We start from the raw sequence: 24,215 nt of genomic DNA on the forward strand, positions 1-24,215 counted from the left end.
GCCTGCGGTGTGGCCAGCCCAAGTGGGAGCAATGGTGGAGGCCCCTGGAGTGGGAGACCCTCCCCGCCCCCCTTCCCGGGAGCAGCTGCCCGAAGAGCTGCCCCTGAGACAGTGCTGCACGTGCTCTGGCCAGGCCTGGTTGGCGGGAAGGGCAGTGGTGACCTGTCCGGTGGGGCCTGCGTGTGTGTGGGGGGGCCACCTTCCTCTATGCCCCCACGTCTCCTGAGCCCCCCTAGAGACCCAAACCTGTTCCTCCAGGCCCCACCCATTGGAAGGAAACAGCCCTAGCCCATGGGGCCCAGCCCAATCCCCATCAACATCGACCTTCACCAGGTCCAGCTAGACCCCGCTCTCAGGCTCTTCATCTTCCAAGGCCATGACTCTGCACCTCCAGGCCTGTGGACCCTGGAGGAGGATGGTCATACGGGTCAGCACCCCCACCGACAGGAGCACAGTCCCCTGCACAAGGATCCCCACCCTCACACAGGAGATGAGACGCCATCCAGGGACCAAAGACCCCCCACAAGGGTCAGGAAGCCCCACAAATGGATAAAGAGCCTCTACGTTCGGGATGCCCCCCCGGAACCAAAGTCCATGAACAGCACGGGAACCACACTGGTGGAATCCCCAGCAGAGGTCAGGGACCCTGCCCCCAGGAGCAGGCAGCCATTGTCCCCCGAGGCACAGAAGTGAGGCCGCACCCAGAGCGCAGAACGCCCGGGGCGCCTCGCAGTCACCCCAAGCCAGCAGTCACCCCAAACCAGCATTCACAGAGCCGAGGTGGGTCAGGACCCAGACTCCTCCCCTCAGTGCAGGGCGGGGGCTTCCCCCGCCGTCTGTGGACACAGCTGGCCAGCAGGGGGGCCAGGACACCCGTGTGCTGTGGTTCCACAGAGGCCCAGCCAGGGAGCAGGCCGGCCGGACAAGGACCTTTGCTCTCACCTTGTGCCCTGGTGGGTGAGGGGAAGAAGCACTCTGTGCTCCTCCCAGTGGGCGCAGACCCACACAGGCCCCCGGAGATGCGGGGCGCCGAAGTCCCCACCTGCCTACTGCACCCTGCAGCTTCGCTTCCCCAGCGGGGGGGCCCTGGGTGAGTGGGCTCCGAGCACAGCCTGCACGCACGGGCCACACTGCCACGTGGAGGTGGGCGGGCATGGGGAGGTAGGGACGGAGTGCCCCCATGGAGGCCGGGCCAGGGGAGCCGGGTGGTGGCGGCTGGGGACCTCCCAGGGTCTGTCTCCGCAGATGCAGGCGGTCCACATGAACATCCGGGGACACCCTGAGGGCCTGGGTGGGGGGCGGGGGCGGTAAGGAGGTGGCCACGCTGTTGGCGGTGAGGCAGGGCCAGTGTGACTCCTGGTGGGGAGGGGGTGCTGGGCGATGCACCTGTGCATCACCTGTGTGATGGCCTGCTTCCAAGCAAGAGGTCTTGGCTGGGCCATTGGCGCCTCGAGGATGAACAGGGTCTGTGGCCAGGTGGCCCGTGAGAAGCTGCTGACCTGCAGGGTCAGTGGGAGTGGCTCTGCCCGCAGCGAGGCCCCGTTCTTCTCTCTTCCCACTTGGTCTGCCCTGCACCCCTCTGAGTGTCTGCCTGTTGAGAGCCACCCTCCCCCCAGTCTCTTACTTGGAACCCCCTCCCCAGGAGCAGGACTCACAAGGCCAACTTCTGGGAGGTCTGGGGCTGAAGAACGGGTGGGGGATGGGGAGACCGGCGCAGGAAGCCGGTTCCAACTCGCCGCCACCCCTCACCTGGGGGCCTCTGTGAATCTGGCGTCCACCTTCCCACTGGTCTTGCTGCTACCCGGCACCTCTGGCCTCTCACGATTCTACGGCTATGGCGGGGTCGCTGACCACAGCAGACTGCGCACCCACCGTGCGCTGGACAGTCTTCAGGGACGCGGTCCCCCTCCCTCAGCCCTTTCCCGGCCACAGCAGCCTCTTGGCGAACACAGGGTCTTCGCTTCCCACAGCACCTCGATCTGTGGGGCAGCCCCCACCCCAGTCGGTGGGTGCAGGGCTTTGCTGGCCCTGGGGCTCAGCCTGTGGCTCTGGCAGGGCCCCTAGGAAGCAGGCAGGACCCCCTTCCCACAGTAAAGGACGCACGCAGTGACCTTGGCCTCCTGTGGCTGGGGGGAGGGACGGCCTGGGTGCACCTCCGATCTCCCCAGCCTCACCCAGAAGCCCAGACTGCCCTAGTCCCTCTCGGGGGCAGATTGTGCCCACCCTGCCACCCTACACTTTGTCTGAGTCCCCAATGAGAGGGAAGGAGAAAGGCCGCCTGCCAGTTGGTGCCTGCTAGCACACGATTTATTCTATAAAGGAGCGGGCTGCCCAGCCTAGACACCATGCGGCTTGGTGATGCCTCTGGCTGCCACTTCACTGAGGCCAGGAGATGAGACGGTGCCAGTTCCTGGCTCTGTGCTAGAGGCCTCGCTGGGCAGGCGGCCCCTGGGTAAAGTGTGCTGTGGAGTCTGCTGTGGGTGGACACTGGAGAGACTCTGCTGTCAGGTGACTGCCCGCGGCGAGGGTCCGTGAGGGCCTTGCTGTCAAGGCGAAGCTGATGGTCCTGGAGGCGCTGACCAGATGTGCAGCATCCAGGAGTGGGTGGGCACAGCCGGGGGAGTGAAGCTGGCTAGGGTCAGGCTGCAGTCCAGGGCCGAAGTAGAATGCGCTGTGCATCAGAGCGACACTGTCCTGGGTGAGCGGTGTCCCGGTGACTGTCCCTGCAGCCCACGCGTCCCGGTGCCTGTTGGACTTGGTGTGTGGGTCAGGCTCGCCACCCCAGCACCGGACAGCCGGTCTCCTCCCTGAGACCATTCAAGGAAACACACGTACAACCCCTCCCCCAGGCGGGGGACCCTGGGCTCTTGCTCTGCGGTCTCCCGGAGGCTGGCGGACCTCCACCCCGGCCCTTCCCCAGCGCTGCCCGCACCAGCCGCGCTCCCCAGCCCCTATCGGTGCCAGAGCGCTAGCGAGCGGCGTCGGAGGACCCTTCTCGCTCCCGAGCCACGCCCCACGAGCCCCGGTCCATTTCGGGATAGCAAAGCCGGGCGACCCGCGGCGCTGCCCCAGGCCCTCGCCCCAGGCTTAATCCCCGCCGCCCTGCGGGGCCCCGGGCGGCACCGGGGTCTTCTTGAGGTTCTTCCTGGCCGGGGCCCGGTTCGCGCCGCCGTCGGCCGGGCCGTCTGAGGCGTCGTCGGTGGGCCTCGCGCCCGCGGCCAGGGCGTTCACGGTGCCCAGTGCCCGCAGCAGGGCCGGGCCTCGGGGGACGCGGGGCTCGCGGCGGGCGGCCGGCGGAGGCGGCAGCAGCGCGCGCAGGGCGTCCAGCTCGGCCCGCAGCTCCGCGCGCAGCGCCTCCAACCCCGCGCCCAGCTCCGCGCGTACGGCCGCCAGGCCCTCCTGCAGCTGCCGCTCGCTCACCTCCAGGACGCCCGCCGGGTAAGTGGCCCCGCCGCGCGGCTCGCCGCACACGGAGCACACGGAGCCGCGGCTGCGCTCCTCCGCCTGCTCGCCCGTCTCCGCCGCCCCCGCCGCGGCCCCTGCGCGCTCCACCAGCCGCAGCAGTCGGGGCGCGTCGGCCCGCGCCGCCGCCTCAGCCCGAAGCTGGCCCCGCAAGCGAGCCAGGCGGCCCGGGCCGCGGGCTTCGTCGGGGCCCGGCCCATTGGGCTGCGGCCCGGGGTCCCGCCGGCGGCCCACCGCGCGCCGTAGCGCCTCGCTGGCGCCGTAAGCGCTGCGCGCCTGGACCCACGGGCGCCGGGGCTCCGCCGCCATTCGCTTGGCTGCCGCCTCCACCGCCGCTTCCAGAGCCCGGCCGGGCCTGAGCCCCAGCCTGCAGCCTAGCGACCAATGGGGCCCGGGCGACGCTCCGTGGAGAGGGCCCCGGGGGGACGGCTGTGGGAACGACCGTAAGCCTCGGGGGATCCGGCCTGGGGCCCGGGGAACCCCGGCAGGCCTGAGATCCAAGGAGCCAGGGGAACAGCGCCGCGAGTATAAGTGTGCAGGGCTTGCCCGCGAGACCACGCTGTCAGTGGGTCCCCAGAGGGGCTTGGACAGGCGTCAGACAGAGGCGATGGGGACGTGGAGACACCCAAACCCAAACGGGGAGCCGGGCTCAATCCTCTGCTCAAAGCCACTGTCCCGGCCCAGTTACGGCAGGAAGGCAAGAGCGGTCCGGGCCCCCAGCCCCGCCCACTGGCCGAAGCCCCTCCCACACCAGGTCCAGGCTCTGTCTGGAACCCCTCCCTCCAGTGCTCTGCCGCCCCAGCCTTCGAGCTCCGCAGGGTCCCCGCCTCCGGGGGCTGCCGGAGGTCGCGCCCTCTCGCTGTCTGTGTGCTGGTCCCGTCCTCCTCCTCCTAGAGACACTCCCACCCTTTGCCTTGCCTGCCTGGGGGGAACCCCAGGTCCACCCCCCCCCCGCCCCCCGCTCCTGGCTGCCCCCACGCCTCCCGCTGGGGCAGGGCAACCTTCCTTGACCAGGGCCCCCCACCGGGTACCTCGGGGCCCCTCGCCCACAGCACCCTGGAAGTCGCAGGGAAGCGGCTCTGTTCTCTGTCCGCTTCCATCCACAGCAGGGTCCCCAGCATGGCCCGTGGTGCCGAGCGGGCTGGATGTCGTCAGATAGGGTCCTTGGCTGAATGCATCTGGGGCGGAGGGTCCCAGGTGGAGCTACCCGCGGCCAGCCGTGCACCTCCCCGTCCCTCACGGACCCCTGCCTGCTCCCCCGTCCCTCACCTCCTCACCGCTGCACCCCCTGCATTCTCACTCTGCTGCCGTGGCGCCTGCACCATTGCCCCGCCCACCCCCGGGCCACGGACAGGGCTCAGTTCGCCCCTCTGGAGGGCAGGGTTCGCCCCTCTGGAGGGCAGGGTTCCCACCCCTCGCCCTGGGCATGTTGTGCTCACGGCACCAAGGGACTAGTTAGGGCTCTGGGCGCCCTGGGGCCGCCCTGGCAAATTGTGGGCGGGGAGGGCCTGGCGAGGATCCAGGCTGGACTGGGAAGGGAGATGGCAAGACAGCTGCTGGAGCCTGTGTCCCTGGGGCCCCTGGAGGACTCTGCAGCCCTGTGCTCGTGTGTGTGTGATTGGGGGTGCAGTCAACCCTGTCCATGGGCAGCCCTGGCCCCAGGTCACCCTCTCATTCACTCATTAACTCATTCGTTGGAGCCTGTCACCCTGGAAGGTGCAGGGGGAGGGGAGAATCCAGCCCTAGGTCCACCCCTCCAGCCCCTGCTTCCTGCTGAGGCACCTGGCCCCCCGGGGACCCCCAGCATCTGGCCCAGCTGCTCCCTGGAGCCTCGTTAACCATACCCCCCCCCCAACCTCCCCTCCGTAATTAAAATCGAGCTGACACAGGAGCCCTGGATGGCGTGGCCCACCAAGCCCGGCTGTGTGACCCAGGCCTCTGCCCTCTCTGAATCTCGCCTGTGGCACCCAAGAGGCCCTCAGATCCCCAGAAGGGGGCCGCAGGGAAGCCCTGAGGGTGTGAGCAGGCGTGGGGGAGACTCCAGGATTGCTGACAGGCAGATGGGAGTGTGAGAGCCGTGAGGGACGAGGGTGGGAGGCCTGGGCCCTGGGCAGACAGAGGCCAGTGGATCCAGTGTGACAGGGGCAAAGACAGACGGGAGGAGAGGCCCTGGGGGCCCCGTGGGTCCTGGGGGTCACAGAGGTGTCGGCCAGGGTGAACAGGACAGGCAGTCAGCACACCTCTGATCTCCAGAGGCTGTGTTCAGAGTCAGGAAGCCGGTTGTGGAGACCCCGGCCTGGGCTTCATAGGTGCAGGGCCAGGGCGAAGGCGAGGCCTGGGGCAAGAGGCAGGCTGGGGCGCCCAGTGGAGGCTGTGACTATGGTTGTCATCCCTGCGGGGGACGGAGCTCTGGGTGGGGGCCACACCCAGGCCTGCTCTCCAGTTCCTCCCAGGAGCTCCTCAGGGTGGGGCCTGCCGGGGGGAGAGGGGGTCCTTGCATGGAGGTGCTGACGGGCCCAGCTTGTGCCCCACGGTGTCCCCGGCCGAGTGCCAGGGCCAGGCCAGCTATGTCCATGGGCAGCCACCAACTCAGGCGTCCTCAGCCTGGCTCTGCCTCACACTGGCCCTCCCACCGGGCCCGGCAGGCGAGTAGCTGCCCATTAGCTCAGGGAGCAGAGAGGGCCCTGGGCTTCTCTGTGCAGAGGAGGGGAGCCATCCCGCCCTGGGATTTCCCTGTGGCCCACCCCCCTCAGGCTGTTTTCAGAGCGGCCACCCAGCCTGGAGGTTTTCTTTCCCAGGGTCTGGGGGCGGTCAGGAGCCAGGGGGATGTCGCATGCTGACGGGGTTCTGGTGGCCGGGGGCGGGGGGGAGCCACAGGGCTGTAGCCTCGAGGTCCTCAGGGCAGTATCTGAAATGCAGGTGCTCAGGTTCCACCTCTAGGAGGCAGGGGGCGGTGGCTGAACGCTTTTCAGCAGAGCAGTGGGAGCGGCGAGGCAGACGGTCCTGAAGCCGGTGGGGACGGGGCACAGGGGCCCGAGGGCGACAGGACCTCTGAGCAGGGCACCCACCGTGGGGGTGCTTTCGGAGCTGGTCTTGGAGGGCACGGTATGGGCCGGGCTCTAGGCGGTGGGTGGCACTCTCCGTCTGGGAATTCTGGAGGGTGAGCAAGCGAGGCTGGCTGGGCGGGGTCTGGACCACAGGCCCTCCCGGGAGGGAAGGCAAGGCTGTGGTGCCCCGCAGCGCCCAGCGTGCAGGTCGCGTGGCAGGGCCTAGGCGGGCTCAGCTGCAGGTCTGGCTTGACCCACCACACACACAGGAGGCGGCTTCGTCCTGCCTCATGGGCCACGGGTGGTCTCTGGGGCCTGGCCTGTCTCTCCCACACCCCAGCCACGTCAGAGCCCAGGACGCCTGAGGCCCGAGGGCCACCCCCTCCAAGACCAGCGTCTCCTTTAAAGACACGGTCAGAGAGGGAGTGACTCGCCCAGGATCCCAGGGCAGGAACGGGGCTTTCTGTGGGGGCGGGACCCGGGCGCACAGTGCCTCAGAATGCCCCCTGCCCACCAAGCCCTGGGACTGGGCCCTGGCCTCCTGGAGGCTCTGGCCGCCCCGGCGTTCCCTGGGAGCCGCCCTGGGTCAGCTGGCTCTGCAGGGAGCAACTCACCACCCCGCGTTGACCTTGGCCGGCCTCAGTACCTGGCGATGGCCTTGTCTGCCTAGCCCTGGTGTCCGCGGCCCTCACTGTCTGGCCTGGAGTGGCTCTGACCTCACCCCGTGGCCAGGGGTCACGGTCTGTCCCCATCGATCTCTCTGCACTGACAGGCTGGCCGTGCCTTTCCGTTCATGCCCTGTGGGCCGCCCCAGAGCCTCCACCGGGCCCATTTCTCCAGGCCTTGGCTTCGGCCCCGACCCCTCGGGTAGGACGGTTACACCGCCCCTCTGCCTGCACCCTCCCACCCAAGGGCCCCCTGCCCCCTGCACAAAGCCCAGGCTCGGTCCGGCCCGCCCCAGGGACTTGCCTGCCCACCCCCCGTGCCAGGAGCCTCCTGCCCCCGGGCCGGTGTGAGCTGCTCCCGGAGCCTCAGGTCACGGCCGCTCCCCAGGAAGGTGTGAAGAGGGGCCTCCGTGTGTTCCTGTCTGAGGAGAAAGGCCCGCTTGCGCCTGTGCGTCTCTGCTCCTGTTTTCCTTTCCCTGCACAGACGGCACCTCACTCCTGCTTCTGGTCACCACCCGCGCGGAGCCTCCTCCTGGGGAACCGATTCCAGCCCAGGCGGGGCGTCTGAGGACTTGACCGCTGCCAGCACTGTCCACCCCGAGGTGGCATCACACCCCACAGGGCGAGGGCTCAGACCCACACGACCACCCCGACCCTCTTCAGACGCCCGGGTGGGTTCCCATGAGCCTCTCCTTAGGCTCCTCCATCGCGTGGTGGAAGCGTGAGGTCCTGGGGGCCCCAGCCCTCCAGCCTAGGCCAGCCCAGGGCGCTCGCGCCCTCCCGGAGCGGACCGCGCCCACAGTACCCAGCCCTCAGGGAGGCTCCCAGCCAGGCCCAGCGGTGTCTGAGCCCCAGAACTCCCGGCCCCTCAGCGCGGCAGGGTCTCTACGTGGATGGTCAGGCGGCCGTCTGCAGACGCCCCCAACCCCCATCAGAAGCATGGCTGGCCACCCTCCAGTTCCCGGGGGTCCCAGGCAACGTGCCCTGGAGGGTCGTCAGCCCCACTCATAGGTCTTCCAGCCGGAACTCTCCACACTCACCCGCCAGGGTGCACACGGACACACACCACACAGATACACACCACACACATCACACACACACCACACACATACACACACCACACATCACACACCAAAGACCACACACATACACACCACACAGACACACACACCACACAGATATACACCACACACACCACACACATACACACTATACACTACACACACTACACACGCACCACACACGCACCACACACACACTGAACGGATCGCACACACACCCAGATGCAGGGCATTTCCGCAGCCTAGGGGGAGAGGGACGGGGCCAGAGCCCAGCGATCCTGGCCCCGTAACTACACTTCCCAGAAGGCTGTGCTGCACGCACGTCAGACGGGCTCCGCCCCACGGCGCCCTCCGGGCCTGGCGCTCCTGCGCGGCGCAAAGGCTCCTGGGAGTTGTGGGCGTCCGTCACGCGCATGCGCGCGTCCCGCAGCGCCCCACGGGCGATCCTTTGTGGCAGTGGTCTTTCCGTGGGAGGCGGGTCGGTTCGGCATTCTGGCCCTTCGTCGGTCCGCCGGTCCGCCCCTCACCTTTGTGCCACCCTCGCGACCCTCAGCTCGGGGCGGCCAAGCCCGAGGCCTGGTCGGCCCGCGCGGACCCGGGAGGCGTGACTGACAGGCTGGCGGGGCGCGCCATGGGGCGGGAGCGCAGCCGGACGCGCCCAGCGCCTGCGGAGCCCGCCTGACCCCGACCCGGGGCGCGTAGTCGACCCCGCGGGGCTGTGCGACCGTCCCCAGCCCCGGGAGCCTGGCCCGGCCCGCCCCCAGCCAGGGCGGCCGTCGAGGGAGGGCGCCATGGACACCCCGGAGACCCGGGAGGCGGGTACGGTTGGCCTGTCGGCCGCGGGCCTGGGTTTGCACGGGGAGGGCGCGCGGGGTTCCCGGAAGCGCCCCGGAGTCATGCTGCCGCCGCCTCCTTCCGGTGGGCACGGGGACGGGAACGGCGGCGCGTCTCCTCCGTAAGTGGGATGTCCGAGACGCCGAATAGCAGGATTAGCCCCAGGTTCTCTTTGGTTGTGCCGAAGCTGGGGCTCGCCTCTGATTCCCCTTGATTCTCCCTGGGCTGGGGGTGCCTGGTGGCTGTGGACAGAACAGCCCCATTGACTCATTCGTCCTTTCCAGATCCTGCTCGTCCCCTCAAAGAGATTGCAGAAGATACATTGCCTCGGGGTCTCCTGGAAGCCAGGTCCGAGGTGAGTGGCTGTCTTTTCTTTTTTTTGAACATCTTGTTCTTTATGAGGAGGGTTGGCATCGTCCTTCCATCATCCAGGCCGTTGGTCATCCAGCGACCCCCGATCTGGGTGCCTGTGCTCCAGTCCTTAGGGAGCTCTGGGTCCGGGTAGGGGGGAGACAGTTCCGGTGACGCCCGGGTGCGCCCTCCAGGCGAATGTCGCTTGCAGCCGGGCGCAGCCCAGCCGCGGTCCGTCGCTCGGGACTGCTGTGTGCCCAGCATGTGCCGGGAGCGCTCAGCCGCGCACACCTGGTGGGCGGCAGCTCCCATGACACCACTTGGCTCATCTCCACACGCGGGCCCACTGGGATGCTTGCTGCGGTTGATCCTTGTTCGGGGCGTTTTCTGGGAGTAAGTTAGGTAGAAGGATGTGGAACAGCTGATGGGAGGGCTGGGTTGCAGCGCTGGGGGTCAGAGTGACGGTAGAGCGTGTGTCCCGATATGCTTTTTCTCTGTACCCAGTTCCTGACACAAGGCCTTCGTGGAAAAACGTGGAATTACGGAGGCTTTGGGGGCTCTGACGGGAGTTGGCCTTGGGGCCGCTTCTGCAGCTGAGTGAAGCACAAATCACTCCTTTTACAGACTTCGGGGTTTTGCTCATCATTTTGTTCCACCACCTACCTGTCTGTCCTCCCCAGTGTTCAGAAAGGTGCAGTTGATAGAGACAGTGTGGGTGAAAGACTTGAAGGATTGAGTCCTTTGTCATTTTTAGGATTTGGTGATTCTGCTAACCTGTCGCTTGAAAGGTAGAAATGACTGTGAAACACGCGTGGTGAGCCGGGCCCGGCTTCTGCGATGCTAGAATGTTCTGTGAAACCTCAGGAGGCATGACGAGCGCGTGCGTAGGTACATGGTCCTTAGTGGGTCATAGATCCAAAAGTCCTGTCAAAGGCGTTTGGAAACTATTTCAGGTCGAGGTGGGTGATGATGGCACTGTGACTCTGGAGAACATCCTTGGTAAGTGCAGGCTGAAGAATGTAGGCTGAGATGTTCTGATGTCTGCAGCTGACCTTGAAATGGAGGGAAAAGCAGGGCGTGTGTTGAGAGCACCACCTCGGAGGCACGCCCCTTCTTGTGCACAGATGTTGATCCCGAAACACCAGCTTCCCAGGCTTTGAATAGCTGGTCCTCTCTCTCAAGTGCCCTCCTCTCCCAGCAGTCTCGTACTGTGGCAAGGGTTCTTCCCGGCTGGGACATCCCCCATGGTCTGTTCTGATTCCTCTGCGGGTTGCATTACCAAGTCTGCCTTTGATTCCACACCCTTTTGCTCCCTGCCCTGCAAAATGAAGATACACGGGACGTGGGCTTCTCCAGGTAGGTTGGGAGTGCCCCTAGCAAGGCCTCAACGTGGCTCAGGTCCTGCTCTTGCCTGTCGACACCCCCACACTGAAGCCACGTAGCCGCTGAGAGCTCTGTTAGCAGCTTCGCGTTCTGAGGTCTTGTCTCTGTCCCTTCCGCCTTCTGTCTGCCGGCACCGTCTCGCTCCATCCCTGCGCCTCAGGTTCAGCGTGCGTCCTCACCCCCACCTTCTTGTCTCCCTGAAGTCCGCTGGGGTTTTCGTATCAGGCTTGTTGTCGCTGTTCAGTCACTGAGACGTATCCGACTCTGCAACCCCATGGACTGCAGCACGCCCGGCCTCCCTGTCCATCACCAACTCCCGGAGTTCACTCAAACTCATCTCTTTTGAGTCGGTGGTGCCATCCAGCAATCTCATCCTCTGTCGTCCCTTTCTCCTCCTGTCTTAAATCTTTCCCAGCATCAGGGTCTTTTCCAGTGAGTCAGTTCTTCGCGTCAGGTGGCCAAAGTATTGGAGTTTCAGCTTCAGCATCAGTCCTTCCAGTGAATATTCAGGACTGATTGCCTCTAGGGTGAGCTGGTTGGAACATTGCGTAAAATGTTCCCTTGGTATCTGTAATATTCTTAAAGAGATCTCTAGTGTTTCCAAAGTATTGGAGCTTCAGTATCAGTCCTTCTAATGAATAATCAGGGTTGATTTCCTTTAGGAGTGACTGGTTGCATCTCCTTGCAGCCCATGGGAGTCTCGAGTCTTCTCCAACACCACAGTCAAAAGCGCTGATTCTTTGGCGCTCAGCCTTCTTTATGGGCAGGCTTCCTGCCGTACGGTTACACACGGGAAGAGCTCTCCAGTTCTGTGCACGTAGGACGTGGTGAGTGTTGGCACACGCCTAGAGCTCTCCAGTTCTGTGCACGTAGGACGTGGTGAGTGTTGGCACACGCGTAGAGCTCTCCAGTTCTGTGCACGTAGGACGTGGTGAGTGTTGGCACACGTGTAGAGCTTTCCAGTTCTGTGCACGTAGGACGTGGTGAGTGTTGGCACACGCGTAGAGCTGTGAGCACCGCAGGCAGGACAGCACTTCCCGTCACCCAGCAGGCCCCTTCGTGCCCCTTATAGTCCATCTTGTCCACCTGTCCCCTTGGCAAGCAACATAATTTTGCCTTTTGGAGAACGTCACATGGAATCACCCTTGTGATTGTTTTCAATATTCATCTATTTATTTGCCACCAGGTCTTTGCTTGCGGCTTGCACACTGCTTGTGGCCTGTGGGATCTGGTTCCCTGACCAGGGATCGAGCCCGGGCCCCTGCACTGGGAGCACGGAGCCTCCGCCGTTGGACCACCGGGACGTCCCTATACATGTGATTTTGTTCCTGATTTATCTCACTTAGCATGCTTTTACACCCGTGTCCTGATTTGAGTCAGCAGCTTGTTTTTTGATTGCTGAATGAGACCCCATTCCGTTTTAGGTTGCTGGGCTGCCCTGATGAGACGCCACAGAGTCAGTGGCTCAGGACAGACATGCCCTGTCCCCTGGTTCTGGAGGCCAGAAGTCTGAGGTCAGGCTGTTGGTGGGTTTCTTCTGAGCTGCTCTCCTTGGTCTGTGGATGGCTCTTCTCCGTGTCCTCACGCGTCCTTCCCTCTGTACGCATCTGTGTCCAAGTTTCATTTCCTTATCACGACACTAATCTTATTCAGGGCCCATTCTAATGACCTTATTTACCTTAATTACCTCTTTAAAGACCCCATCTTCAAGTCGAGTCGCATTCTAACACATTGGAGCTTAGGGCTTCGACAAACTGACTTCCACGCGTGGCACCACTGTACACGTACCCCCCGTTTGCTGATCTGCTCACCAGCTGATGGACGTTCAGGGGGTGAGTCCAGGTTTAGGCTATGACCAGCAAGCCTGCTGTAAGTATTGGCGGCCACGTCACGGGTGTGTTTTCTCGCGCGTAAATACCCAAGAGCGGGATGGCCGAGTCGTACGCTGAGCACGTGTCTCCTTGTTGGTCTCTGTTGCTGCTCTTTTCTCTCTTCACTGATTTCTGATTCTTCTTATTTCTTTCCTTCACTTTGGTTTCTTCAAGTTGAAACTTAAGTATTGTTTTGATACCTGTTCTCACATACCATTCACGGCTATAAAGTTCATTCTAAGTCCTCTTCAGGTTTCTGCTGAAAATTTTGATATGTTTTATTTTCCTTTTTCAGTTCAAAGGAGTTTCTACAGTTTTTTGGTGATTTCTCCTTCCGCTCTGTATCATTTAGGAGTCTGTTAATTCTAAATAGGTGGAGGGTTGTCCAGGTGTCTTCTATTGTTTCTAATTATGCTGTAATCAGAGAAGGAACTGTGTGTGAGCTGAAATCTTTCTAATGTACTGCGGCTTTCTTTCTTACCAGCATGTGGCTTCTCTTGGTAAATGTTCTGTGTGCGCTTGAGAAGAACGTGGACTCTGCTTTTGTTGGCTAGCGTGCTCTGGAAATGCCAAGTCAGAGTTGAATCCTGGTGTTATTTGGGTGTCCCACGTTCTGACGTTTTCTGCTTATATATTGTGTCAGTTACTGGGAAAGACTCGTTAAGACCAGCTAGTGTAATTGTGGGTTTGCCTGTTTCTATTTCCATTTCTTTTTAAATGTATCTTGTGTGCCAGGTGCTTGTTGCTGCGCAGGCTGGTCTCTGCTTGTGGCGGGTGAGGGTTACTCTCGAGTTGCACTGCGTGGGCTTTTTGTTGTGGAGTGTGGGCCCTAGCGGAGAAGGCACTGGCAGCCCACTCCAGTGCTCTTGCCTGGAGAATCCCAGGGACGGGAGCCTGGTGGGCCGCCGTCTGTGGGGTCGCACAGAGTCAGACACGACTGAAGCGACGCAGCAGCAGCAGCAGCAGTACTGTTTCACGGACGCTTAATTCTTCTGATTTTGTCGGCTTTTCCTTTTAGTCATTCGGCTGGACTCGGGACAGAGAGGACTTTCTGACGCTTTTGTTGCAGCGCAGGTACTTGACGGTGTTGCCAGCTTCTGCTGATGTCGGAGTGAATCACCCATAGGTGCACGCGGAGCCTCTCTCGGATTCCCTCCCGTTGAGGTCGCCTCAGAGCAGAGTGGAGCTCCCTGTGCTGTGGGGCAGGCTCCCCTTAGTTAGGCTTGTGCGCAGCCCCAGTCTCCACTTGTCCCCCCTTTCCCCCTCTGGTGTGTGTGTGGGCGCCGGATTCAGTTCCTTACACGTGCTGGGATGTGGTGACATTCCTCAGTGTGTGGTTGGGTCTTTCTGAGACTTTTAGGTTTCGGTGTGAGCCCAGAGAAGCCTTTAATCTCTGGCTAATCTTGCCCAGAACACCGGGGTTCCGGACCAGAGTCATCACGGGACCTTTCAGGACACTTGGAGCTAGAATGACCGAAGGGGGCACCGCAGACCAGGGGCCAGTGTTGGGGGAGGGTAGGAGCAGGTGAGGGCAGGCACGTGGCCCAGGGAGAGCAGGGGGCCTGGCGGGAAGAAGTGGGCGGCAAGCAGGAAGGACACGGAGGGGTCCGGTCCGCCCTCAGGGCGCAGTGCGGGCCTGTCTGCGGCCGTTTATGTCTATAGCACAGCCTTCCGGCCACACTCAGGACGGCGCCCGAGGTCTCCGATGCTGAGCTCCTGCGTCACCCAGGAACACAGGTGGACTCTACCGTACTGGGTGAGAGAGAACGAACACGTGTGTCCTTCCAGGAGTCCGTGACTTTCAAGGATGTGGCCGTGGACTTTACCCAGGAGGAGTGGGGCCAACTGGACTCCCCCCAGAGGGCCTTGTACCGGGATGTGATGCTGGAAAACTACCAGAACCTTCTCTCCCTGGGTAAGATGGTGCCCAAGGTGAGGAGGCCAGGTCCGGCATCTCTCCTTGGGGCCAGGCCTGGCAGGATGCAGCCTCCTGTCTCTGCCCTGGAGACAGGGCATCTGCCCATCTTTGCCTGCAGGTGGGGCCTGGAGGAGAGGGAGGGGTGGACAGCCCTGGGAGCCCAGCCTGCCCTGGAGGGGGCGTCAGTCTCCGTGGGGTCCTCCTCTGAGCCCCCTTCCTCAGCGCTGGCGCACAGAGCGCCCAGAGCCACGCCGCTTCCTCCCCGAGCAGGGCCTCCGGTCTGCAAGCCAGACGTCATCTCCCACCTGGAGCGAGGCGAGGAGCCATGGCAGGCGCCCAGAGACGGGCCTGCGGGGCCCGATCCAGGTGAGCGGGGCGCGGAGGCGGAGCCCCTCCCCGCCGCTCCTGGTCCGCTGCTGCGCCCTCTGCGCCTGCCCAGCCCCTCCTGCCTCCCTTCCCTGAGCACACATTGAGCACCGACTGTGTGCCAGGACCCGTGCTGCGGGCACAGTGACCAGAACGGACACAGCCGGTTGCCTTGAGCTGGAGAGACAGGAGCATCTGCACGTGGAGTGTTCACACGAGGGGCTATCAGTGTGGACTCAGCCCCCAAGGGCTCCTCCATCCCCGCCTGGCTCTTTACAGAGCGGCCTGGCTTCTGGCTTCTTACAGACTCCGGCCTCCCCGCCTGCCGCCGCCCCTCCCGCCCCACCTCCTCCCCGCTGCCCCGCCTCCGTGTACTTCGCCTGCCCTGCTGCCCCGCCCGCCGCCCTGGCCCCTTCACTACGGCCCCGCCCGCCGCCCTGGCCCCTGCACCCGCATCCGTCCACAGTCCGCGCTTCCGGCTCACCGGAGCTCTGGGCACACCCCGCCCTGAGCCCTGGCGCCGCCCCCCGCGTGGTCTCAGAGGGTGGCCTCTTGCTTCCTTCCAGAACCAGGATGGGAGCCCGGGCCTGAGGCGGAGGAGACGCTTGTTTACAAGGAAGAGCCTCCCTGGGAGCTGATCGCAGTCGGGCTGGTGAGGTCCGGTGTGCACAACCCCGGGTTCGGCAACGAGGGTACCTGGGGGGCCGGCCCAGGGGGCCTGGCGACTGCTCTGACCCGAGGCGAAGCCGCCTACGCTAGTGCTGGGTCCGCCGAGGAGCGCCGGCGGGGCAGCTATGAGTCCAAGGAGGCACTTGGCCTGCAGAGCGCCCTGCCGGCCCAGCCCCGCCTTGCCGCGGAAGGAGCCTTTCCGGAAGGCCAGCCGGGAGGAGTGCGGGCCACCGGGGCCGGGCGCCGGCGCCGGAGCCAGGGTGCAGGGAGCGGCCCGTTCGCGTGCGGCGAGTGCGGCAAGGCCTTCTCGCGGAGCGCGGCGTTGGCGCTGCACCGGCGCTGGCACGCGCGGGAGAAGGCGTACAAGTGCGGCGAGTGCGGCAAGGCCTTCAGCTGGAGCACCAACCTCCTGGAGCACCGGCGCGTGCACACGGGCGAGAAGCCCTTCCTGTGCGGCCAGTGCGGAAAGGCGTTCAGCTGCCACTCGTCCCTCAACGTGCACCGGCGCGTGCACACGGGCGAGCGGCCCTACAAGTGCAGCCAGTGCGCCAAGGCCTTCAGCTGCAGCTCGCTGCTGGGCATGCACCGGCGCGTGCACACGGGCGAGCGGCCCTACCGCTGCGGCGAGTGCGGCAAGGCCTTCAACCAGCGGACGCACCTCACGCGCCACCACCGCGTGCACACGGGCGAGAAGCCCTACTGCTGCGCCGCGTGCGGCCGGGCCTTCGCCTGCCACTCGTCGCTGGCGGCTCACGAGAAGCTGCACAGCGGGGACAAGCCCTTCCGCTGCAGCGACTGCCAGAAGGCCTTCAGCAGCCGCTCGCGCCTGACGCTGCACCAGCGCGCGCACACGGGCGAGAAGCCCTTCCAGTGCGGCCAGTGCGCCAAGGCCTTCAGCTGCCACGCCTACCTGGTGGTGCACCAGCGCGTGCACAGCGGCGAGAAGCCCTTCCGCTGCGACGAGTGCGGCAAGGCCTTCAGCTCCCACTCCTACCTGATCGTGCACCAGCGCGTGCACACGGGCGAGAAGCCCTTCGACTGCAGCCGCTGCTGGAAGGCCTTCAGCTGCCACTCGTCGCTCATCGTGCACCAGCGCGTGCACACGGGCGAGCGGCCCTACAAGTGCAGCCAGTGCGGCCGGGCCTTCAGCCAGAATCACTGTCTCGTTAAACATCAGAAGACCCACTCGGCGGAGAAGGCTTTCAAGTGTCACGAGCGCGGCGAGGTGTTCGGCTGGAGCGGGCCCCTGGCGGAGCACCGCAGGCTGCACGGAGGCGAGAAGCCCTTCGCCATCCAGTTGGACCAGCGCTTGCTGAGCCCCTACTACGTGCCCGGCGGCCTACTGGGCGCGGGAGCCTCTGGCGGGAGCAGCGTGGGCCCGGTCGATGCCCGGGACGTGGCCGAGCTCCTGGGTGTGGCCCCGGCCTCAGGCAGCAGGAGTTTCTCCCTGGGGAGCAACCCTAGAAATTAACGTGTGTGTGACACACCCACCTGCCACCTGAAACACACCTAGAGGTTGTGGGCTGCTGGAGAGGGAGCTGGTGGGAGAGCGCCGAGGGCGTCCTGTCCTCCCCCTGACGTTCGGAAGGCGGGGTGGGGGCACTCTCCTCAGGTGAAGGGGGCCCTGTCCTCGCGTCCTTGGACAGCTGCCGCCTTGATTTGCATCCCGAGTTTCTTCTGTAAACACTTGTATGTTTAACATGATAATTAAAGGGGAGAGAAAACTGGAGAATCACAGACAGTATTACTTCTAAGTGAACGCTCTGTGCCAGGAGGGGAGAGTAGGCTCAAATGGTGGGCCTTTGGGAAGAAGCAAGTTCCCTGGACTCGCCGCACTCACGCGTTAGTGGCCATGCAGCCCAGCGTCCCGTCTGGCCACCTTGTCCGTGGTGGAAGCAGGCTTCATACCCCGGCTGGTGAGGCCACCTGTGGGGCGGCCCCAGGCCCCACAGTGCTCAGCCCCCAAGAGGAGGCGCGCCTGGTGGACCCAGAGAGGGGGAGAGATGGTGTCCCTCCGGGGCTTGGTCATGGCTCGCTCATCCTGCTCAGTTTAAAGCAGAGACCAGCTGCCGGCTCACATCTGTACAGAGGGCTGGAGTCTATGACACACACTTCATTAAAGTATGTATGGAGGCTGAATAACCACATTTCAGAAAATAGAGAATTAAGGGAAGAGATGCCCATCATTCTTAATAAAACCGCGTCTTGCGCTTTGGTCATCTTCACGGTTCTGTAAGCACGGTGTGCGCGTCTGTCTTGGTCCCCCAGCGTCCCCACCGCACGGCCCGCGTCTCTCCAGCAGGGCCTGCTGTGTTTGGAGCTGAGGTTCTGGAGAGGGCGGGCTGTCCTGTCAGCTGCTCTTCTGCTGGACGCGAACGTGATTTCCAAGCATCACTATTACAAACCATCCTCACACACCATCTTTTGGATTCTTCTTCTTCGACGTGGTCCTCCGGCAGGTTGCTAGAAGTGACAGTTTTGAGATAAATGAACTACGTCCTGCATCGTCCAGTGTGGTTCTGGTTGTGTGAGGACAGTGACACTGTCTCAGCGTGAGCAGAGCCGATGGCAGTGGTCGGGCACCGCCCGGTCCTGGAGGCTCAGGCTGGTCCTGCCGGGCTGGCTTCTGTGCCCTCAGCGCCGACCCACCGCTCCTCCAGCGTCCCTGAGGCTGGCTGCAAGCCCTTCCCTGCGGCAAACAGGGACGCTCTGACAACTTAATTGGCAGAAAACAAGTAGAATCTAGCTTTGATTGTTACCATAGTTATTTCTCTTAGTTTAAAAGAAATTCACATACGAATTAGCACATACACACACTGTTGCTGCCTGCCCGGCAGGGCTGCTGGCAGCCTCAGCTGGCAAGCACCTTACCGCTTCAAGAGACACCTTTTGATAATGTTCAGTTGCTCCGTTGTGTCTGACTCTTGGCGACCCCATGGACTGCAGCACGCCAGGCTTCCCTGTCCATCACCAACTCCTGGATCTTGCTCAAACTCAGGTCCACTGAGTCAGTGATGCCATCCAACCATCTCGTCCTCTGTCATCCCCTTCTCCTCCCACCTTCAATCTTTGCCAGCATCGAGGTCTTTTCCAATGAATCAGTTCTTCGCATCACCCGGCCAAAGTATTGGAGTTTCAGCTTCAGTCCTTCCAATGAATATTCAGTATTGATTTCTTTTAGGATTGATTGGTGATCTCCTTGCAGTCGAAGAGACTCAAGAGTCTTCTCCAATACCACAATTTGAAAACATCAGTTCTCTGGCATTCAGCCTTCTTTAAGGTCCAACTCTCACATCCATACATGGCTACTGGAAAAACCATAGCTTTGACTAGATGGACCTTTGCCGGCAAAGTAACATCTCTGCTTTTGAATATACTGTTGACGCTTGTCAGCTTTTCTCCCAAGAAGCAAGTGTCTTAATTTCATGGCTGCATCACCATCTGCAGTGATTTTAGAGCCCAAGAGAATAAAGTCTGCCACTGTTTCCACTATTTCCCCATCTATTTCCCGTGAAGTGATGGGACCGGATGCCATGATGTTCGTTTTCTGAATGTTGAGCTTTAGGCCAACTTTTTCACTCCTCTTTCACTTTCATCAAGAGGCTTTTGAGTTCCTCTTCTTTCTGCCATCAGGGTGGTGTCATCTGCATATCTGAGGTTATTGATATTTCTCCCAGCAGTCTTGATTCCAACTTGTGTTCATCGAGCCTGGCATTTCGCATCATGTACTCTGCCTAGAAGTTAAAGAAGCAGGGTGACGGTACACAGCCTTGACGTACTCCTTCCCAAATTTGGAGCCAGTCTGTTGTTTCGTGTCTGGTTCTAACTGTTGCTTCTTGACCTGCATACAGGTTTCTCAGGAGGCAGGTAAGGTGGCCTGGTATTCCCATCTCTTTAAAAATTCTGAAACGGAACATGTTATTCGTGTTCTTCAAGAAAACCGTTGGAGATGCCCTTTGGCCCCTCTCCCACTGATGTCTCAATGCTCTTTTATTTACATAGAAACTTTGTGTTCTCATCATACACATAATACATGTATATTGAAGAGATTGGGGGGAAATCAGGTGTACAAGCATTAAAACAATCCTCAGTTCACAGTCATGGCCTGGAGATGCATTTACTCCTGTTTTTTTCTCTGCATGTATACACTTTTTTTTTTTTTTTTAAGTGTAAAGGGCTTTAGGCAAAATTATTTAAGTCAATAAGTTTTTAAGAAATTATACATGTTCTGATTCATTCTACTGCCAATCACCTTAGCTTCCCCAGTGTTTGAGTCATAATCTTCAAAATAGCCCTTTCACAAAGAACTTCGGCTCAGTCCACAGTTGTAAGAGTCAGTCCATGATTCTTTCAGGTGGACTTCTTTGGTCCCCCACCTGTAATCACGGATCCAGTGTCCTCGAGGAGTTTACTGTGGGACCGTATTTAGGGTCAGTGGAGATGGTTCTGCCTGGTTCTGAATTTCAGACACCCTCTAAACATGTTTTAGGGCTTCTCTGGTGGCTCAGTGATAAAGAATCTGCCTATCAAGCCAGAAGACAAGGGTTTGATCCCTGGGTTAGGAAGAGCCTGTGGTGAAGGGAAAGGCTATCCACTCCAGTATCCTTGCCTGGGAAACCCCACGGACAGAGGAGCCTGGTGGGCTACAGTCCATGGGGTCACAAAGAGTCCGACGTGACTTAGCAACAAACGTACATTAAGTGCAAACCGTGGTCACTGCTAAGCTGTCCCAGCCGAGAGCCGCCAGTATGTAAGCCGCTAATACGCGAGATCAAAAGCAGTTTGGGGACGCCCCCGGCGGTCCAGCGTCAACACCGCACACTTCCGCCGCTGAGGGCACAGGACCAGCCCTGGTCAGGGAGCTAAGATCCCACAGGGCACAAGCGCAGCCGAGAGGAGAGCTTGTCAGGTTTTCATAGTTTATTAGCAAACCTGTTTGCCATTTCCTCCCCCAGATCTAACACAGCCTCTGAATAAACGGAACCACGTGGTCACTCTGTGAGGTGACCACAACCATGTCAGTCTACAGAAAAAGCTCCATCAGGATACAGTTCGACTACACGCGTTTCCTCTCCTGGCCGTGCCACACGGCACGTGGGGTCTCAGGTCCTCAGTCAGGGATCGAGCCCTCGCCCTCGGCAGGAAAGCACAGTCTCAACCTCTGGCTCACCAGGGGGGCTTCACCAGGAGGTTGCATGCTGCAGCAAAGCCCAGGCAGCCAAAGACACGAAGCATTAGGCGTAGAACTATCTGTTGCTGCGTCTGACGCTTTAGTTTTCTCTTCGTCCACTCTCCCATCTTTAGATGGGCACAAATACACGCAGTAGGTGCGCGTGTCACACACGCACACGTGCAGCACAAGTGTCCAGCTCGGCATGTACGCCGGCATACATACACAGTACATACAGCCTCCCTGTATGCATTCCCAACCGCTGGCACTCCAGCGGTTAAGGATCACCTTGCAACGCAGGGGCACCGGTTCAATCCCTGGCCCACGAAGATCCCACACGCCACGGGGAAACAGCCCGAGTGCCACTACTTCTGCAGCCGCACACCCTGGAGCCCCCGCTCCACAGCAAGGGAAGCCGTTGCGACGAGAGGCCGTGCTCCACAATCGGAGGGCGGCCTGCACTCACAGCAACTGGAGAAAGGCCTCGCACGGTGATGAAGACGCAGAGCAGCAAAAACAAAAAAATGTTTTTATTAAAATAATATTAAAGCTAGACACCTTTAAAATATATGTGTACCTATGTACAATATGCACACATGCATATCAATATGCACACACATACATGTATATGCAATATGCACACACATATTGCCCTAGCATGAACATTTTCTCTGTTACTGCATTTTCAGCATACAGAGGTTTTTGAATTCTGTGTAGTCGGGTCTATTCAATTTTTCTTTCCTTTATCCTTTGCCTTGGCTCAGATGCCCTTCCTTACATCCTTTTTTGGTTGTATTTTATATTTACTCTTAAATCCACCCATCTGGGATATAAGTGTCCGAGGTTCTGCATCTTTCTTGAACTTCATCCCCCACTGTTCCACAGACCTGCCTGTCTTCCCCATTCCTGCTGCTCTGTAATTCATAGAGAGTAGGACTGGGGTCACATTTTTAGGAGGTTTAAAAAAAATTTTTTTTTTCAAATTTTTCTAAGTGAGCCAGGCAGGAATCATTTTCTCAGAACTTGGCCTCTTCATGCCCCTGCAGATCTCCTTGGGGTTTTGATTATAACTGGCCAGTTTGGAAAGAATTAACATAGTTCTATGTGAGATAGGTCTTCACATCAAAGACCATGGTAGATGACTGTTCGTTCTAGTCTGCCTCTAACCATCGGAAAAGGCTTACAGGGCTTCCCTGGAGGTCCAGTGATAAGAATGAGCCTGCCAATGCAGCGGACGCAGGCTCGGTCCCCGGCCTGGGAGACCCCACTTACTGCAGGGCAGCGGAGTCCATGACCTGCAGCTCCTGAAGCCTGCACACCACAGCTGCAGTAGCCCCTGTTTGCGGCAACTAGAGGAAACCCGAGCATAAAACCAAGACCCAGCGCAGCCAAAACTAAATGAAAAGGAGATGTAAAAGGAGAAAGCGCTTATCATCGCCTTTGTATGTGCTCACATACGGATTGCTGACTTCAGTGTAACTTTGCGGGGTTTGTAAATCAGCCACGGGATGAGACACAGAGGCAGCTCTTGCCTGCAGCTACCCTTCTGTCTATTTCACACTGAGCAGATCTGCTGGGTCATTCCAGAAAGTCCCTAATGCGTTATTGGTTTATCCTGTTTTCTAAGTAAAGTCATTACTTGGAAATAAAAAGCTTGCCTATCCTTTTTTGTATGATAGCCTTTTATTTCATTTCTTCCTAGAACCCACACTGGCCAGCACTTCAGGGCAACACCGAGCTGGTAGCAGCGGTCACCTGTGGCAGACTCTGGGACAGGGTGACTCAGGACATGTCCACCTCAACACTTCGGCCTCTAAAATGGGTGCAGCTGTGGTGGCCACGTGGCCCGGTGCTGACAACCAAGTCTGCTAGAGGTTTGGGGAAAGTGTTGGCTTTCCTGATAGGAGACTGCTCCTTCCTCTCCCGAACTCAGATGCAACGCTTGGAGGCGTAGCACCATTTTGCACCCGAGAGGCATCTGAGGACAAAAGCCACACACAGTGGACGACACACGAAAGAACCCCGGGCCTGGGACGGAACCTGAGCGGCTGTTTCACCACCGACATTCAACTTCCTAGTTCTTGTTGCGGGCTTTCAGCTGTTTTTCTCACATCGGTCCTCCCCGCAGCTGCCCTCCTCACCAGTGCAGCATCTGGGTTCCCCACGGCTGCCCTCCTCACCGGCGCGGCATCTGGTTCCCCGTGGCTGCCCTCCTCACCGGCGCGGCATCTGGTTCCCCGCGGCTGCCCTCCTCACCGGCGCGGCATCTGGGTTCCCCGCACTACCTGCCTCACCGGCGCAGCATCTGGGTCTGTAACCAGACCAGGTTTGGTCTTCCCCATGCACAGCAAGCCAAGATCCTGAGACGCCCAGCCTTGTAGCCAAGCAAGAACTAGTCTCAGACGCGCCTTTCCCCCAGCTCAGCTCAAGTGAGACACAGCTGACCCCAAGGTCCTAGAAACAAGGTGGGCAAATCCCTCAAAGTCTGCCTCCTGGAGGACGAGCACGTGCTGAAAGGCCCTGAGGGGCTTCCCAGACGGTCCAGTGGCCGGGACTCCACGCTTCCAGCACAGTGGCACGGGGTCAATCTCTGGTCAAGGAACTAAGGCCCCCCATTCCGTGAGGCCTGCCCAGAAAGAATTTCTTTTCTCAATTAAAAAAGAAACAAAAAGAGAAAAGATTCTGTTCAGTGATGGCAGGGGAATGAATTTGACCGATCACCCCCAGGTTCGGCCTCCCCCACCCCGCCCCACCTTCTCTGTTTCTCAATGCTGAGGATGACACGTGACGGCCGCTCTATCTGCTTCCTCTGATAGGGGGCTCAGACCCAACAGGGCTGAGAAACGGCCCGCTCAGCACTCACCCGAGGATATTCTCTTGTCTGGTTTCAAGTCAACATTTTGATCCCAATAAACATGCCGCCCACAGGCCAGCTGTTAAGGCCCCAGACCGTAGACAAAGTGTGCCGCAGAGGACACGGCCAATGCCAGACAGACGGGTAAATGTGAAATGTTTTTCTTTTTTTTAAACTAATTTTTACTGAAGTTTAGTTAGACTCTTATACATAGGGGTTTTGTCTAGAATATGTCATGCAGTTATTTAATTTTATCGGAGGACAGGAGGAGAGAACCAAATTTCAGCTTAATCAAGGAAAAAGGGGACAGGCGATTCATCTAATCTTATATGTTTCATCTGAGGAGGTTAGGGATGGTGGAGAAACGACTGACAAGGCGTCAGCGTGATCAAATGCAGGCAGAGGTTTCATTGATAAATTCAACATCTAGAGAGATGACCTGCCAACGTCTGAGAAATCCTAACCATTGAATTGTTTTCCCAAGCTGGGAGGTTAAAAACAAAGAAAACATCAAAGAGAAAAGGACAGTCTTTCTGGCAACTGAGCAAGGTCTGTAAATTGCCT

At 60.4% G+C, this 24,215-nt stretch overlaps 2 protein-coding genes across 4 annotated transcripts; one reads left to right on the forward strand and one right to left on the reverse strand.

The window, feature by feature from the left end:
- Nucleotides 1–2,310: 2,310 nt before the first annotated feature.
- Nucleotides 2,311–4,762, reverse strand: LOC138991411 (protein FAM246C). The gene has a single exon (XM_070385543.1). It carries the CDS (start codon nt 3,769–3,771, stop codon nt 3,088–3,090), a length of 684 nt encoding a protein of 227 aa, XP_070241644.1. The 5' UTR covers nt 3,772–4,762; the 3' UTR covers nt 2,311–3,087.
- A 3,862-nt stretch (nt 4,763–8,624) lies between these two features.
- Nucleotides 8,625–19,724, forward strand: ZNF74 (zinc finger protein 74). 3 transcript variants are annotated; one of them, XM_070385701.1, is made up of 6 exons: nt 8,625–9,054; nt 9,354–9,424; nt 10,175–10,308; nt 14,463–14,589; nt 14,863–14,958; nt 15,525–19,724. In XM_070385701.1, exons 4-6 carry the CDS (start codon nt 14,556–14,558, stop codon nt 17,096–17,098), a joined length of 1,704 nt encoding a protein of 567 aa, XP_070241802.1. In that variant the 5' UTR covers nt 8,625–9,054; nt 9,354–9,424; nt 10,175–10,308; nt 14,463–14,555; the 3' UTR covers nt 17,099–19,724. The 3 variants fall into 3 exon arrangements, with proteins under 3 accessions (XP_070241802.1, XP_070241800.1, XP_070241801.1); XM_070385699.1 differs by lacking the exon at nt 10,175–10,308 and having other exon boundaries at nt 8,626–9,054; XM_070385700.1 differs by lacking the exons at nt 8,625–9,054; nt 9,354–9,424; nt 10,175–10,308 and adding an exon at nt 12,504–13,748.
- The last annotated feature ends 4,491 nt before the right edge of the window (nt 19,725–24,215 follow it).

This window comes from Bos mutus, chromosome 17 (genome assembly GCF_027580195.1).
Source record: "Bos mutus isolate GX-2022 chromosome 17, NWIPB_WYAK_1.1, whole genome shotgun sequence".
NCBI lineage: Eukaryota > Metazoa > Chordata > Mammalia > Artiodactyla > Bovidae > Bos > Bos mutus.

Coding starts and splice junctions, on each gene's coding strand:
- LOC138991411 (XM_070385543.1), bottom strand. CDS start 3,771: ATGGCGGCGGAGCCCCGGCGCCCGTGGGTCCAGGCGCGCAGCGCTTAC.
- ZNF74 (XM_070385699.1), top strand. CDS start 9,027: ATGGACACCCCGGAGACCCGGGAGGCGG. Junction 9,055..9,353: donor CCCGGAGACCCGGGAGGCGG/GTACGGTTGGCC, acceptor CGTCCTTTCCAG/ATCCTGCTCGTCCCCTCAAA. Junction 14,959..15,524: donor GCCTGCGGGGCCCGATCCAG/GTGAGCGGGGCG, acceptor GCTTCCTTCCAG/AACCAGGATGGGAGCCCGGG.